Genomic DNA, 16,903 nt, shown 5'->3' with positions numbered 1-16,903 from the left:
TTTAAAGTCTCAGATAAGGGGAAAGCTCCAGCACCCTCTGCTATACACAATTCTGCCCCTAAAGTTCCTGCAGGCTAGATGGGTCAAATCTGCTGCTGCTGCTGGAGTGCCGTTCCATTAGTCAGGGAAAGTTAGATATTTAGAGTGATGGTGAATTTCGACCAAAATCTCCCAGTAGAAGCTGCTACAAGTAAGAGCTGGAACAGTGCTAAATATCAGCTCCCAGTAAATGAAAAGAGCTTGCAGCCTTAAAACCCAGCAACAGCCAGCTTCAGCTACACACTGTGTGCCACAAAGTCAACCCCTTCCTTGGGTGTAAGGGAAGAGATGAACCTACCTTACTTCCCTTCAAAGGTGTATTTCATGCTGCAGTGTATACACAGACACAGTGCTCAGAAGTTGTCCATCACCTCACACTTAGCTGCAAAGGGCTAAATTCTGCCCTCAAATGCTTGTGCTGAGTTTCTCTTAAGTCAGGAGCAATGAGGTGCATGTATCTGAAGGCCAAATTTGTCCCCTACATTAGAAGCCCCCTATACTGATAATATAGTGGGTAAGGAACTGCAGAAGCCACTGGACTCGTGTGTTCAGACAAGGACATTCTTCTTTTTTACTTCTTCATGGGAGGGTGGAGGGTGTAAACTGTGTTCGCAGGAAGCCACTGGACCTAAGCCTCAGCTACGATCAAGTCCCTGGTAACCTGAAAAGCAGCAATAAGGGAGCTTAGCTGAATCTTCTCGCTTGTCCCTGCAGCCAGTCTGTGCCTAAGACAGAAGAAAAGCATAAATGTAAATACTCCATTTGGCCAGACCCTACGCTGCAGGTATTGCTGGGTCTGTCCCAGCACAAGCTGGGCAAGATGTGGGTTTTACAATTAAAACAAAAACAAACAAACAAAAAACCCCCATGGATTTCATGGCAATAGCTTCTGGAAATATACAATTTGTGCTAAAACACATGCAGGGGCCACTGAAGATAGTGGGCGCAGTCCTGTGGTGAACCAGGGGTGCATCATTAACAATAAATTTCCCACCGGAGGGGTTCAGACAGGCCAATCATCAGCAGCTTGAAGATAACTGTTTGTGGAGAAAAGGCAGCGGGGCAAGCAAAGGAATACTCACTCAATGTCTGCCATTTTGATCAGTAGCTGGATTCGGACAGAAGGTGGGAAGTCAACTAGGGAGTGAGATGAAGACAGGTTAAGTAAATGTGGCGTTTTAAAAAAGTCAAGCCATGTAAGGCTCCTACATGGACCTGCTCCACCCTGTGAGGAAGAATGGCTATTTGAAACAGTAACTGAAGATGGCTGCATAGCCCTGTGTTAGCTCTGCTTAGGGAGACAGCAGTAGCAGCCCATCTCTCCCGCACCCAAAACACATGCTGCTAATAGCCAACGTGTCACAGCCAGAAAGACCGTGCGCCACAAAGCGAAACAAGGCGGGTCAGACAGTGCTGAACAGGAAGTAAAAAAATCCAAGCTGAGCTATTGCTCTGCAGCCAGCTCCATGCCAGTTCTTTCCCCACCTCTGGCCCATTGCAGTCTAATCGGTGAATGGAACCACGTACGGTGAGGAGTTACCCGTGGGGCTTCCTCTTCCCATAGCACAGACACAGTCTTCCTTTGTTACAGCCTCACCCAGAGTCCCCAGACCGTAGCCCGGCCCCAGAGGGATTAGTTGCCTATGGGTTAATGAGGAACACCGTCTGCAAGCTACTTTGGTGGATATGCATGTTAGGACAGGGTGACCACGTGTTGTGGTGGCCGCCCAGAAGTATTACCTCGGTGCACAAACAAGTGGATCTGTGTCAGGATGTCATGCAGAGCCAAACCCTTCAGTGTCTTCAGCTCCAGGATTTCTGAGGAGAGAGTCAAGGGATTTTCTTGCACAGAATTCCAAAGCCTAGGAGTAGATGCCACCAAAACAAGGGATTCCTGTCCCCCCCGTTCACTGGATCCTTGGTGGGGTGAGCAACATACCAACTGGCACTCTTGTTGGCAAACATATAGGATCCAATCATGTGTGATGCCGCATGCCCTCAGCTCTGAATCTACAGCTGTGTGGGAGCAGGATCAGGCACTGAGCTCCCTGGCAGCGGTGCACAGTGCTGGGGGGCTGGAAATGAAAGGAGCTGGATCACATCAGCCCAAAGGACAGCAACACCCAGAGCTTCCCCATGCAGGGAGAGTGGCACTAATGCTGATCACAGGGAACCAGTGTCCCACTGGGAAGCACCATTCCCTGTGAGAGAAGGTGAGATGTAATTGTACAAGCCGGGGATGCTATAGAGATTTAATTGGCATGAGTTACTTGCGTGGCCAAGTGCCTTATAATGCAAAAGCCTCCCTTTTCCATTAGCGCTATTGGTGAAAGAGGCCACGTGATGCCATCCCATCATCACCATGTTAGTCGGACGCCCGTCTCACTCGCCCCTCAGGGCGGTGTAAGGAGGATGATCAAAAGGATACTTTTATAGGCAGTGGTGAAGTCCTGGTTCAGCATCCAGTCGAGAATGTTGGCAATGTCAGACTTCAGGGGGTGCCCCGTGCATGTGTACACAGTGTGCTCCGTCACCTTCCCAAAGGCCATGGTAGTGCTCTGCCAGGAGAGGAGGAGAGGTTAGAGGGCAGCTCTGGCCGGTGTGCATCAGCATCGGACCTTTCGGGTACGTCAACACAGGGATAAAAGACCCGCGGCATGGCCACGGCTGACTCAGGCTCCTGGGGTTTGGCCTGTGGGGCTAAAGACTGCTGTGTGGACCTTCAGGCTCAGGCTGGAGCCCAAGCTCTGGGACCCTTCCCCCTCGCAGGGTCTCAGGCTCCACCCAAGTGTCTACGCAGAAATTTTTCAGCCCCACAGCCCAAGCCCAGCCAAGCCGGGCCAGTCACGTGTTGTTTATCCCCGTGTGGATGAACCCTCTGTGACTAGAACTGCTTTTCCCTCCCGTTAGCCCTGCAGGACCCATGCACCATGGAAGACCAAGCCGGATCCTGTTCTCCTTTGTGCATCATCAACAGAAACTGCTCTAAGTGCACAGATGTCACCCATTATAAATCTAGGCTAGGCAACGGGGGCTGTGTGGGTGTCACTGGGCCCTTAAGAACCCAGAGACCGTGTTTTAGGAAGGAAGGACTCTGAGCCTGCGGTGAGTTGCAAGGAAGGTAGTTGGGGGAGCCGTTCTGCTTGTCATCTGAACCAGTCACTAAGAGGCAGACATGGAACCCCACCCACGGTGCCATTTCACAGTCGCTTCAGTACCAGGAGTGAAGAGGAATCTGCCGTGGTCTCTCTCCCACCCCTCCAAAGACAATCTGTGCAATCAGTAACCGAACAGACTAACTTCCCCACCCGCCTTCCCTGTATACCATCTGCTGCTGCTGCAGCATTACTCAGCCACTTGCCAATGGTCCTCAGCCAGCGCTGGTTCCCCACAAGTCACTGCAGCACTTCAGGGATGCTGTGGGGAGAAGGGCTGAGGGTTCTGGCGGGCTCTGTGGCTGGAATACCATCTCTACCTGGCTGCTCCTGCTGCAGCCAGTCTCGAAGGAGACCCTGGGCTGGAGCCGAGCCAAGGAAGCGCACGCTGGGAAGCCTAGGCCCGCAGTGCACTCTTGCCTACAAATACCATCTGCAATGCTGAGTAAGTGGAGGAAGAGCTCCTGAATCTCTCCCTTAACCATGGGGTTGAGGATGTTGCATGTGACCAACGGGTCTGACTCCCTGTGAACCATTCCACGCACGTGTCAAGGGAGGAGACGTCCCTCTGGCCATTACACAAGTGGCACCGTTGCCACTCTGAAATCAGCGATGCGGATACATAGGACTGTACCTGCAAAATATTCAGAGCTCTGCGCATGTCGCCGCTGGAGAGGGTCACCAGCGCTTTCATCCCATCTTCACTCACGTCAGCCCTGAAAGACACAGATTTCAGGATGCACAGCAGGGGCCCTGAGCCCTGGAGAATTGCTGAGTCACAGAACAGCCACCATGGGACACCCCAATATTTGAACAGTCCTAATAATGTCACAAAGCAATGTACGGACATGGCACCGTGACAGGTTTGGGGCCCTCTGTCTCTATGCAAAATGGTATCTTTGCTTCACTCCTCTTCCCGGCTGCCAGGAGCGAAGACGACAGATCCTGACACCTCAGGATCATTTGTTCAGGCCGAATTAGACTGACAGACCGTCCATCCCCATGTGAGCAGGCAGCATGGGGACTGCTCTGCCAACTGTATTGCCTGGAGTGGGGCTGTGCAAGACAACTTTCAGTCGGCCCAGCAGACTCCAAGAGGTGTATGCAGGGCATGGAAAGAGCCATGAGGCTCTGGAGGCAGAAAGCAGGTATTCCCAGGGGAGAGGCCTAGTGAAGTAGAGGTGAATTTGCTGAGCCAAAGAGAAGCACTGGCTAGAAGCAGGTGTGCAATATCTGCCCCCGCGACAAGCTTCCAGCACACACACCACTCTGCCACGGCACTCATGCCTCACCTACAATACACCTGCTAGTCCTGTGGCCAATCATGTCAAAAGGTTCATATCAAAAAACCCAATACTTGGGACTAGGTTGAGCTCAGACTTGTTTCACTTGCTACCCAGCTCTTCAGAAGTTAAACACCAGCCCACAACTCCGCTATGCCACCATGGTTTTAACCACAAACCATGGCTGGTTCCATTTGTCTTAAAGAGCAGTTATACTCAGACAAGGAACTCTGAAGGGACACCCCCTTCTCTCCCAGGGCACAACCCCCCTGGGTGGGCACACAGGCAGATCTTTAGCATGAAAAGTAAGGAGCCAACGCAGCTGTAAGAGAGGGAGTGAGCTGGTTTCCCCTCTGCCTTGACCATTATTAACACAGTAATTAAGCTCTAATTAGAGCCTGGTTTTGCTGTGTTGCACCTGGGCAGGCCCACAGTCAGTGGAGGTGCTATTAGGGCAGAATCTGGCCCTGCAGAACCTTCATTAGTGGGGATGAGGGTAAGAAGAAAATCCAGCTCAAGTTCACACAGCTGGCAACCAGTAGAGGGGACCTGAGCAAGTTTGCTCTGGAAAACCACAAACAAATAGGACTCCAGGAGGCCTCTCCTCTTTTCAGTCACTTTTCAGCCCTACATTTGCATTTGAAGCTCCAAAGCAGCTTAAGGAAGGGACCTGCTCAGAGACAGAGCCCCCAAAGACCTGCAGGCATCTCTAGCTGCCAAAGGTTGAAGGGAATTGATTTTGAACGGAACAAAAGAAGAGACAGAGGAAAACTACAGTTCCCTGCAGGGGGAGAAATGTGTGGAGGAAACTGGAGAGTAGGAAAAAGCCAGCCAAGGTAAGAGGAGGATTTAGGAGAGCCAAGAGAAATTGGGGAGGGAGGATTTATGGAAAGCGGTGAGGACACCCGTGATTGCATGAACAAAGGCAAGAGGCAGCTGAATAGGTCAGATGCTCCCTCGATGCAAAACTCCATTTCCATTTTGTTTTGTCTCCCCTCCCTTCCCCAACAATGTTTTTTACTCACATCTCTTCCTTAATGACATGCTGCAGTCTGGGGACCATGAGTTCTGGAGTCAGGGGGCCAAACCGGAACCTTGTGCATCTGGACTGCAAGGCAGGGATGATCTTGGAGAGGTAGTTACAGATCAGGCAAAACCTGGTGTTCTCGGTGAATTTCTCAATCACTGCAAAGGGGGGAGGAGGGGAAGGGAACTGCCAATCAGAACTTGCACCAGCCTGTGTTTGTGCAGTCAGAAGAGAGTTAGTGAACACACGTAGCATGAAATAGCTTGGAATTCCTGGAGCTAGAGTTTCACCTCCCAGAAGGCTTGACTCAAGCCCTTTATCCTTCCTTCCAAAGAAGGAGTTCCAGGAATTTACTGTGCGTGGCCCCTTTGGTCAAGACCTGGAACACCGAGCCCATGTCGTTATCATGAAGATACCATACAGATTCCTCCTCTCTCAGCTGCCTTCAGGAGTTAACGTATATTGCTCCTTTCATCCCAAAGCATGGTACTGATGGATATACACAAACGCACACACTCCACTTCAGCATGGGAGATGCAGTCACTGGAGTGTTAGGCAACAGCTACCTTGCCTACAACACTGCTACACACGCTGTCGTGTCACATGCACAGCATTACCACTCGCTTGCTTGGAAAAAGCCTGAGTAGACAATTTGCTCAGGGTGGGAGGCAAAACTGCATGAAATCACAGCTGGGCCCTGTCTCAACAAGTTACCCTGCGCACCACCACACCCTTATCTGTCACAAGCCGAATGCCACTCACCTCGCCTTAGGGCATTCTGGGCATCCTGGGTCATTGCATCTGCTTCATCCAGGATCACAAGCTTAAAACCTTTCCTAATGGAAAGAGAGGGGATGGCTGCTTCAGTCATTCCTGCCTGCAGCCTAACCTGCAGCAGGTTCCCTGCCTGAGCACTCGAGCTGGAGGAAGCCCATGGAGTTGAGCCAAGCTTGGCCCTGGGAGATTTAGAGCTTGGAGAGACCCAATCCTACCAAAGCATTAACTCCTCCTTATACCCATCCCTTTTTTGGCTAACATCCAGTATTTCAAGCCATTGCTCCCAAATGATTCACACCATTTCACCCCAGACTCATGTACCCTTTACGTACCCAGAATCCTCTATCTTCTCTCCCTTCCGCAGCACTGTCCACATACGGCCGATAAACAGACATTTCCAGAAGTGGCCATTGAGTGCTGGTGCCCAGCTCGACACACCCAAGGGCCTGACTGCCAGAGCTGCTGAGCTCCTGCAGCTCTCGTGACTTTGGGAGTTGATGTTCAGCATCTCTGATAATCTGGCCCAGGATGGGGCCCCCGAAAAGCAAGGCACTGCATGTCAGGGGCCACTTCTGAGTATGTTGGGCCTTGATTCCATTCATCTTTTAGTCCGTTCCCTCCACACTCTCATCCCAGATGCTCATCTCAGCACTCTCCCCCATCTTCCTATAGTAAAGCGCCCAAAAGAGAATACCAGACTGGAGCTGTGGGGACACGCTCTTCCCCTGTGTGTTACAATACCCCCCAGAGACTGCAATAACTTTCTTACTTATCTCCCTGAATACTCTTATTTCCTCCTCCCCTATCATGCAGAGAATACTTTCCACACATCTCCTGTCCAGTCACTACCTACCCCACCCTGTAACTGTGTGTAACAGGTAGTTAGAAAGCATGTGCTTCCCCCCAAAAACTGACCATCCCCTTTTAAGCCAAGAGCGGTATTTCAATGTCATACTTTACATTCTGTGGACTCCTTGTGACTTGGTGCAGGTCAAGGAGGAGAAAGGGGCAAAGCATAGATAAAGGGAGAAACCACCTCTTGGGAGGCGAGGGATACCAACATGTCATGGCACTTACTTAAAGATTGTCCTTGTGCTAGCAAAGCTCAGGATGGGTCCTCTGACAACATCAATTCCTCTGTCATCCGAAGCATTCAGCTAGAGAGAGGGGGAGGGAGATGGCATTATTAATGCATCTTTGCACAGGAAGAGCTTGTCTACACCTGAAAGTTGCACTGGTGACACACTACAGTGGGGATTTAGATTTAGTTAATCTAAATTCTGGTTGAAGAGCAGCTTAAGTTTACCGAGATCTACTGACGAAAAGTGCTACATAAGAGCTATGTATTGCTATTATTGTTAACAAGAATAATTGGGACAGGTTTAAACTAAATGGACATAAGCCTCTCAAACTAAAATAAGACACAGTGACTTGTACTGGTCTAACTTAAACCAGGTCACCTTCCTTGGGTACACCAGGCCTAAGACTGCAGAGTATATGCAGGTCTCGATATCTAGAGAGGCAAAGGGAAACTGATCTTTAGCAGTGTTTGTTTATGGAGAAGCAGCGCTCCAGGATGCTAACTAACCCTGGCTAGCCCTTCACTATACCGGGAGCAGAGTTATGGGAGTTGGAAAGTACCACCTTCAAATGAACAAGAGCGCCGGGGCCAGCAGGACATTGTGATTTACCTCTAAAACCATGGCATTGAATTCCTTGTCTTTATAGAGCTGTTTAGCACAGGCCAGAATTGTGGAGGTCTTGCCAGTGCCAGGTGGTCCATAGAGGAGAAGGTGAGGCAGACGATCTTCGCTGATGAACTTCTGAACTGATGAGAGATGGGTTAGGGGGTGAGGAAAAGAAGAGGCCCTTCTAATTAGATACTAAGTGAGCAGCTGTTGGTCTTCCTGCTCTTAGATTTAGGGGGCTAACCTGTAGCATCCCCTGCATGCTGAACTCCAGGAGCACTTGTGCTGTACTGCCAGATGCCTTCAGAGTGCAGCACATGCTCACTAGACCATTTTGAGAAGGGCACATTTGAAACAAGGTTTTTTTTGGGGGGGCAGCTCAAAAATGCTTAAAAGTCCAGCTTGGTTTTGACACAGTAATCTAGTTTAGAGGTGTGCCCTTTGCTCCAAAGCATTTCATCAGCTATCTAGAGTCCCCTTGCATGACAGCCACCCAGGGAATGTAGGGTTCATGAAGCCACAGAGGAGGTGGGAAGAGGAAACTGTGGCTTAAAATATCCTTGCCCTTACAAACAGTGCCATAGGATCTTAAGTGTCCACACAGTGCAGAGGAGGAAAACTTATCTGTGCTTACCTGAAAGTTTCTTTTCTTTGAGTAGAAAGAGCCACAAATCTCTTACAATGGGTACTTCAGCCTGCCTGCAGCTTGGAGGCAGAACTAAAGCAGGCAGCCATTAGCAGTAGGGAAATGCCTCACACCCTGAAGTTCCCTCTAGCTCAGTGGTTCTCAACCAGGGGTACGCATACCGCTGGGAGTACGCAGAGGTCTTCCAGGGGTACATCAACTCATCTAGATATTTGCCTAGTTCTACAAACGGCTATGTAAAAAGCACTAGTGAAGTACGTACAAACTAATATTTCATACAAGGACTCATTTATACTGCTCTATATACTATAATGTAAGTACAATAGTTATATTTCAATTGATTTATTTTATAATTATAGTAAAAATGAGAAAGTCAGCAATTTTTCGGTAACAGGGTGCTGTGACACTTGTATTTTTTATGTCTGATTTTGTAAGCAAGTAGTTTAAGTGAGGTGAAACATGGGGGTACGCAAAACAAGTCAGACTCTTGACACTAAACTGGGAGGAGTGGTAGATACGCTGGAGGGTAGGGATAGGATACAGAGGGACCTAGACAAATTAGAGGATTGGGCCAAAAGAAATCTGATGAGGTTCAACAAGGACAAGTGCAGAGTCCTGCACTTAGGACGGAAGAATCCCATGCACCGCTATAGACTAGGAACCGCATGGCTCGGCAGCAGTTCTGCAGAAAAGGACCTAGGGGTTACAGTGTACGAGAAGCTGGATATGAGTCAGTGTGCCGTTGTTGCCAAGAAAGCCAATGGCATTTTGGGATGTATAAGTCGGGGCATTGCCAGCAGATCGAGGGACGTGATCGTTCCCCTCTATTCGACATTGGTGAGGCCTCATCTGGAGTACTGTGTCCAGTTTTGGGCCCCACACCACAAGAAGGATGTGGAAAAATTGGGAAACGTCCAGCAGAGGGCAACAAAAATGATTAGGGGACTGGAACACATGACTTATGAGGAGAGGCTGGGGGAACTGGGATTGTTTAGTCTGCGGAAGAGAAGAATGAGGGGGGATTTGATAGCTGCTTTCAACTACCTGAAGAGGGGTTCCAAAGAGGATGGATCTAGACTGGTCTCAGTGGTAGCGGATGACAGAACAAGAAGGAATGGTCTCAAGTTGTAGCAGGGGAGGTTTAGGTTGGATATTAGGAAACACTTTTTCACGAGGAGGGTGGTGCAGCACTGGAATGGGTTACGTAGGGAGGTGGTGGAATCTTCTTCCTTAGAAGTTTTTAAGGTCAGGCTTGACAAAGCCCTGGCTGGGATGATTTAGTTGGGGATTGGTCCTGCTTTGAGCAGGGGGTTGGACTAGATGACCACCTGAGATCCTTCCAACCCTGATATTCTATGATTCTGTGAAAGGGGTACAGTAGATTGGAAAGGTTGAGAGCTACTGCTCTAGCTAACGACTTCCACAGCTGGGATAATTCCATTCTACTTTCCTAAATTACAGATTGTGTTAAATATTGATCAAAAAGCACAACAATTTCTCGTACTGCAGAGCATGGGGATAACCTCCCCTAATGAAATAAACCTGAATCTTTGGGTGTCAATTTCCATCTCTGTTCTGGATGACCATTTGTCTCCAGGGTGTGCTGGATCTGTGGATCCTATTACTCAAAGAAAGGAGATTTTCAGGTAGAGTGAAAATAAATGTCCCTATTCTTCACCATACTAAGGTCTCCAGCTTCATTACAATGGGGCTTTCATGCAGCATGGCTCTGGGGGCGGGGAGGGGGGAAACAGGATCATCTAAACAGATAGATGTCTCCACGCCTGAGTGCCCTTCCCCTGGGCACTGAGGCGTGGAGACAACGTCTGCCAAAAAAAAAAAAAGGCATTGGCTAATGAACAGATGACCGATACGTAGTATTTGGTGAAAGTATGCACTGATGGCCATTTAGTCACCTTGCAGCTCTCAATACAAGAGAGGAGACTTCTCTGCCCTGAGATTGTCCATGCCCCTCGCAGACAGGTGTTTGATAATTGACAGAAGGAAGAATAGTTCTTGAATTCGCTTTGGGAATGAATACTGACACAGTCGTGAGGACTCCCGGTCTGAATTCTAAATACAGTACTGGGTCTCATCTGAGAGCACTCCCATGGCCTTAAACAATGGACTTCACCTACTTAAGCAAGCTTCATTTGTTGACATCTTACTAGGACCCAACTGATCATCACTTCCTCCAAGGATCCCTTTTTAACCTGTCTGGTGCTGGTTGGGGGATTGGATTTGGCAATAGCAGCCCTCCTCTGTGAGGCAGAGACAGAGGAAGGTCCCACGCTAGGGTAATCAGACCTAAAAGCCATCGCCTCCTCAGCCAGAAAGACAAACAGTCCCACTGCTGCTCTCCCAAAGTGGTGGGAAAGGCGAGAGACATTGTCCAGCTTTAAATATGCCATTCACTACCTCACAGCTGGGGTCTTGACACACGTGGAGGCCACAGGGTGCTTTGCTGCTGTTTCCACATACAAAGTGGTCAGTCACCAGCCCACCAACCTGACTTAAAACGAGCAAGGATATTTCTGGCTGGAAAGTCCAGTTTGCTTAATCCAGCCACTGTCACATAAATCTTGGAGTTGCTCTCAGGCAAGAGAGAGCAGCTACTGACCTCCCCTTGGCACATGAAGTCAGGCGTGCTGGAACAATTTTTATAGGAGGAGAGCTAAGAGCCATTGACCCAAACTGTAAACCCCGTGGATAATGGAAACCACTTCAAGCTAGGAGGTGCAGCAGCACCCCACGCTCCCCTAGTTCCAGTACCTATGCCCGAGGTTTGTTCCAGCTGCCACTTGCAAAGTGGTATCAGGACCCCTTCAGCTTGCCACATGACCTGTACTGCTCTCCTCAGCATCCAGCCGGAGCCAGGACTGTCAATCTACTGGTTTGAGGACTCTGACTAGCCTGAGCTTCCCAGGATCTCCCACGCGAACATGAAGAGAGTTGGGAATAGATCTGCCCAAGCGCCGGATTCAATGCCAAAGGCCCCTATTACCTGTAAGAAACAGACTGGTGTCCTGCTCTCCGTGACAGGGAGGTAGGCTCTGACATTTTGAGGCCGAGAGGCCAATACTCCCCCTACTATCCGCCAGGTCACACTGCCTGTGACAGCGGGTGGAGGGGGTCAGATGACATGTCATTTCATTATTATTTATTTTTGTTGTGGGGCTGATGCCACCCGAGAGCTTCCCTGCCCAGGGGAGGGGGCTGAGGTGACACCAGCCTGGGCGTGGCTGCCCGCAAAGGGCCTGTCTAGTGAGACCACCATTCCTTCCAGTTTAAAAAAAAATCTCCCCCAGTTCAAAGTGCTGAGTCCCGCACCAGCAGGGAAGGCGACTGCGTTTGCCTCTGTAGTGACTGGTGCACACAGGGGAACCCTCAGGCCTCCTAAAACGGAGGCCAAAGGAGCTAGAATGTAGTAAATGGTGCGGCAAAGAGGCCCCTTCCTGCTTGTTTGTTCTTCCACCGCAAGGCTGCTCTCCCTCTCATCGAGCCGCTTGGCCCCGAAGCTGGCTATACCAATCCCGACAGCCTCTTTTCCTTCCTGGGACAGGGGGCTGAGACGGCCCCAGCCGGACTGGGCTGTGAGGGGGGAAAACTGTGCTCTGCCCACACAGCTGGCCAAGCTCCCCACCACAGCTCTCGATGAGAGGAGTGAAGCAGGACCCACAGGCCTTGCCTTTTGCCTCTTCTCCGCCTAGCTCACTTCCGGAAACCTGCCAGGGCAGCAGCGACTACAAACACCGCAGAGGGGAAAAGGAGCTGAGGGGACAATCTCCCCAGGAGCAAAAACACAGACCTAGGATGTGGCTGGGTATAAGAGAGAGAAATTAATTAGCAGTCATGTGAGCCAGAAATCTGAAGGGGGGAAGATGGGTGTGTTCCTCAGGAAAGCTCTGCAGCTGGGTGGTCTGGCCAAGCTGCTCCTTGCTGGGGAGGCAGATAAAATCAGGGGGAATTTCAGGGCATTCCCCAACTGCCAGTTGACAGACAGGTCTAGTTCTTCCCCCAAGCAGGCTGAGGTACTCACTGTAATGGATCAGTGGCCCCTAGCACCAAGAAGAAAGGATGATGACAAAAAACAAACTGCATGGAACTCAAGACTGTAGAGCTGGATAGACTCTCCAGGAAGAGGCATGTTAGTTTACAACAGTTATGCTGAAAGGCTGATAAGGATACAACAGGAGGCAGAAGGGCATCCTGTAAAGGGTGCAATGAGGAACCCCTTAACAGGTTAATTCTAAGCAACTGTGACACCTTCCACCTCTCTCTGCAATTTCATACAGCTCATTATAGCATCTAGGTCCCCTCCCATATAAAAGAATCAAAGCATTTCCCCTAAAAAGGTTCATGCATGCCCAAAAAGGGTTTATTATGAGAGACCCATGTTAAAATAATGGCAACACATCACTGATTGGATGTGATTCGATTTAACAGGCTTCTGTAAGCTTGCCACCAATTATAAAGATGTTTGTTTCCATAGCGAAAGAGAAGCTGCATTATCTAGTGGCTAGCACATAATGTGGAGTCAGGACTCCTGGGTTCGACTACCAGCTCTACCACTGACTTTCTCAGTGACCCCAGGCAAATCATACTACCTTTGCCTCAGCTGCATCATCTGTAAAATGGCAATTATAGTTGTCTACCTCAAAGATATCATGGGAACTCATGTCTGCAAAGGGCATAGAGAAGCTCAGATGAAAAATGGTGGCAGTATTAAATACTCACTGGTGCTCAGAATGTCCTGATGAGAAATTAGGTCACTCAGTGTCTGAGGACGATATTTTTCCACCCTAGAGATAAAGATATTTTAATATAAATGCAGATGGAAGAGCTGAGACTTCAGGCATTTCACAAGTGTCGAAACCAGGTGTTCCAGGCATGAAATTTCTCTTTGTTCCCTTCCCAGTGTTGGACAACAACCCACAAGGCTAGATTAACACTCACCTTCAGTCTACTCTGAATTTGGAACGGTGTGCTGACATCAAAACCTAGTCCTATGGTTCCGGTTACAGTTCAGAGGGGTCTGTTTTCTGAATCTAGTCTAAGATGGCAAAAAACTTCACAAAAAGAGCTAAGCTTGTAATTTTTCTTTCCAAATCCTGGAAGGGGTAGGCTCTGGCATTATCAAATCCAAACCCCAGCTGAATCCTAACACACAGAGCCCAGTCCAAGCACCACCTCATCCCAGCTGAGGACTTTTTAAGTAGGATTACTGCTGCAGTTCCCTCTTAAGTTTGGAAGCCAAGTGACTCTTTTGGCATCTACAGTTTCTTTAAATACTCCAAAGGTTTGTCTTGCCCTATACATTTAGAAAAACCCTTGCGTAAACCAGTTGCAGTGACATCACTTTATAGATGCTGCAAGAAGCACACAAGTTTAGGGACTAGATCCAATCCCATGCTTTTAACTGCAAGATACTATGCAAGTTCTAGGTCTTCACACTGGCCTTTACAGGGGATTGATTGGAGGTGGGCAGAGGAGATGCTGGAGGCAGCTTGAGCTGGGAGTTGCAGTATGGTCCCACCCCAAAAGAGCAGGTAAGGTGTGTTCTTGTGTGGCTGAGTACAGGACTGGTAGGACACCCTGCTTTATTATTTTTTTTAAACAAATGTTTTGTATTGAGCTTACAGTGGACCAGGCCGAGTGAATGCAGAACTAGGGAGCCACCAAAGCAGGGTAGCCTTATTTCTATGGATCCCAAGGGTACTGGCTTTGGACAAATTGCCCCCGATACAGAAATCCATTTCCCATGCCAGGAGAAAAATGGCATTTGAAGCCATAAAAGACTTTATTGTTGATTTACCCAAGTGATCTCCCAGATGAGGTCCATGGAGAGGGCAGGCTACTCCAGCTCAGACCAGGCGAGCAAACCAGCTGGTCCCAACTTAGACAAACTAAGTGCCTGAGATCGATTCTGCTTCCCCAGCATCTCCTCTTCCCGCCCCTCGGGAAGGAATGGCTCTCTCAGCTGGATGCTGAGCGTAGGGCATAGGGAGTGGGTTTTGACAAAGGGGGAGAGGGGCACGCTCAGCTTCCCAGCCCCACTGACCCCTGCAAGAGGCCCTACAACCCTGCACTCCGGGGAGAGAGGCTCGTGAAACTGCACAACCCCTTGCGGGGAGCAAAAGTTATTCTGACCTCAGGAACTGCTGCTTCCCTGTGGCTCACCCCACGCAAGGCTCCATTACAGAGCTGCTGCCTCCAGCCAGGGGCAAGAGGGAGAAGCGTGCTGGCTTTGAGCGATGCCCTCCGTGCAGACACCGCCGAGAGGACAGCTGCCCCACATCTCCCAGGCCCGCTCCTGCATGCGGCGGGGGGGTGGGGCTGGCTCCCCCCCCGCAGCTGGGGGCAGCGGAGGGCCCCGATCCCCGCACACCCCAGGCCCGCTCCTGCATGCGGCAAGGGGGTGGGGCTGGCTCCCCCCCCGCAGCTGGGGGCAGCGGAGGGCCCCGATCCCCGCTCACCCCAGGCCCGCTCCTGCATGCGGCAGGGGGGTGGGGCTGGCTCCCCCCCCCCGCAGCTGGGGGGAGCGGAGGGCCCCGATCCCCGCTCACCCCAGGCCCGCTCCTGCATGCGGCGGGGGGGTGGGGCTGGCTCCCCCCCCGCAGCTGGGGGCAGCGGAGGGCCCCGATCCCCGCACACCCCAGGCCCGCTCCTGCATGCGGCAAGGGGGTGGGGCTGGCTCCCCCCCCGCAGCTGGGGGCAGCGGAGGGCCCCGATCCCCGCTCACCCCAGGCCCGCTCCTGCATGCGGCAGGGGGGTGGGGCTGGCTCCCCCCCCCCGCAGCTGGGGGGAGCGGAGGGCCCCGATCCCCGCTCACCCCAGGCCCGCTCCTGCATGCGGCGGGGGGGTGGGGCTGGCTCCCCCCCCGCAGCTGGGGGCAGCGGAGGGCCCCGATCCCCGCTCACCCCAGGCCCGCTCCTGCATGCGGCAGGGGGGTGGGGCTGGCTCCCCCCCCCCGCAGCTGGGGGCAGCGGAGGGCCCCGATCCCCGCTCACCCCAGGCCCGCTCCTGCATGCGGCAGGGGGGTGGGGCTGGCTCCCCCCCCCGCAGCCGGGGGGAGCGGAGGGCCCCGATCCCCGCTCACCCCAGGCCCGCTCCTGCATGCGGCGGGGGGGTGGGGCTGGCTCTCCCCCCCGCAGCTGGGGGGAGCGGAGGGCCCCGATCCCCGCACACCCCAGGCCCGCTCCTGCATGCGGCGGGGGGGTGGGGCTGGCTCCCCCCCCGCAGCTGGGGGCAGCGGAGGGCCCCGATCCCCGCACACCCCAGGCCCGCTCCTGCATGCGGCAGGGGGGTGGGGCTGGCTCCCCCCCCCCGCAGCTGGGGGGAGCGGAGGGCCCCGATCCCCGCTCACCCCAGGCCCGCTCCTGCATGCGGCGGGGGGGTGGGGCTGGCTCTCCCCCCCGCAGCTGGGGGCAGCGGAGGGCCCCGATCCCCGCACACCCCAGGCCCGCTCCTGCATGCGGCGGGGGGCTGGTCTCAGCCGCCCCACGGACCCCAGGCCGGTGGCTGCGGGGGCTGGATCCCCGCTGCCGCATGCAGCCGGAGGGGCCCGATCTCAGGCACGGCGCCTCCCCTACCATGGCAGGTTCCTGCTCCTGCCGGCCGGCGGCGGCTTGGGGGCTGCAGGCTCCATGGGGCCGGGCCGGGCCGCGCCTCCGGGGCGCGCGGAGCAGCAGCAGCCGCGGAGTCCGCCCGGCTCCCGCTCAAACCGCTCCCGGCTCTCGCGAGAGCTCCTGGCTCCGCCCCCCTCCCGCTTCACCGCGCGGCGCGGCTCGAGCCCGGCTTGGCTGGGGCAGGGGGGGGAGCGCGCGGGGCGACCCGGCTGCAGGTCACAGGGGGGGGTTCCCTACGCCCCCCCCATGGGGTGTTTACCCCCCCGAATTTCCCCAGCACCCCCCCTCAGTCTTGTGAGTTAGTTACGTGCCGTGTTGCCAACTTAGAGATTGTCTGGAAATTTGAATGGAAATTGAAACATTAACCCAGGCTGGAAAAGCCTGAAGGGGGTGTGATAAAACACGTGTGTCTGACAAAGTGTCACAGAGCTGAAAAGTAAGAGCAGGGGCTGGCTCCCTGTACAGCTGCTGTTTGTAGGACCCTGACGGTGCATTCATTTGGGTGATGTTGGCCAACCTAATCATTTCGAATGATGCTTTGTTAGCAAAGTCTAAACTGGCTCTCCCTGGCAGCTAGTGACGGGCTGGGGCTGGGGGGAAAGGCTTCAGGACCAGATTGTATTTACAGTCACGCCTAATCTGCCGAGGTATCCAGCAATC

General features: G+C 52.5%; 1 protein-coding gene across 1 annotated transcript; it reads right to left on the bottom strand.

The window, feature by feature from the left end:
- Window positions 1-586: 586 nt before the first annotated feature.
- Window positions 587-16,351, bottom strand: RFC5 (replication factor C subunit 5). The gene is made up of 11 exons (XM_048821095.2): window positions 16,208-16,351; window positions 13,353-13,417; window positions 7,973-8,109; window positions 7,359-7,438; window positions 6,267-6,340; window positions 5,503-5,662; window positions 3,829-3,910; window positions 2,468-2,597; window positions 1,780-1,857; window positions 1,122-1,176; window positions 587-764 (listed from the first exon to the last, which is right to left on the bottom strand). Exons 1-11 carry the CDS (start codon window positions 16,261-16,263, stop codon window positions 668-670), a joined length of 1,014 nt encoding a protein of 337 aa, XP_048677052.1. The 5' UTR covers window positions 16,264-16,351; the 3' UTR covers window positions 587-667.
- Window positions 16,352-16,903: the final 552 nt, after the last annotated feature.

Source organism: Caretta caretta, chromosome 15 (assembly GCF_965140235.1).
Source record: "Caretta caretta isolate rCarCar2 chromosome 15, rCarCar1.hap1, whole genome shotgun sequence".
Taxonomy (NCBI): Eukaryota; Metazoa; Chordata; order Testudines; family Cheloniidae; genus Caretta; species Caretta caretta.
The sequence above is the reverse complement of the archived record's forward strand: the minus strand, read 5'-3'. Positions and strand labels throughout refer to the sequence as shown.

Bases quoted from the DNA above. Each gene is read 5' to 3' on its own strand.
- RFC5 (XM_048821095.2), bottom strand. From the start codon at position 16,263: ATGGAGCCTGCAGCCCCCAAGCCGCCGCCGGCCGGCAGGAGCAGGAAC. The intron at 13,418-16,207 runs GTAGGGGAGGCG...CTTTATCTCTAG, and splicing joins AGGAGCAGGAACCTGCCATG to GGTGGAAAAATATCGTCCTC. The intron at 5,663-6,266 runs GTGAGTGGCATT...CCCCCTTTGCAG, and splicing joins CCAGAATGCCCTAAGGCGAG to TGATTGAGAAATTCACCGAG.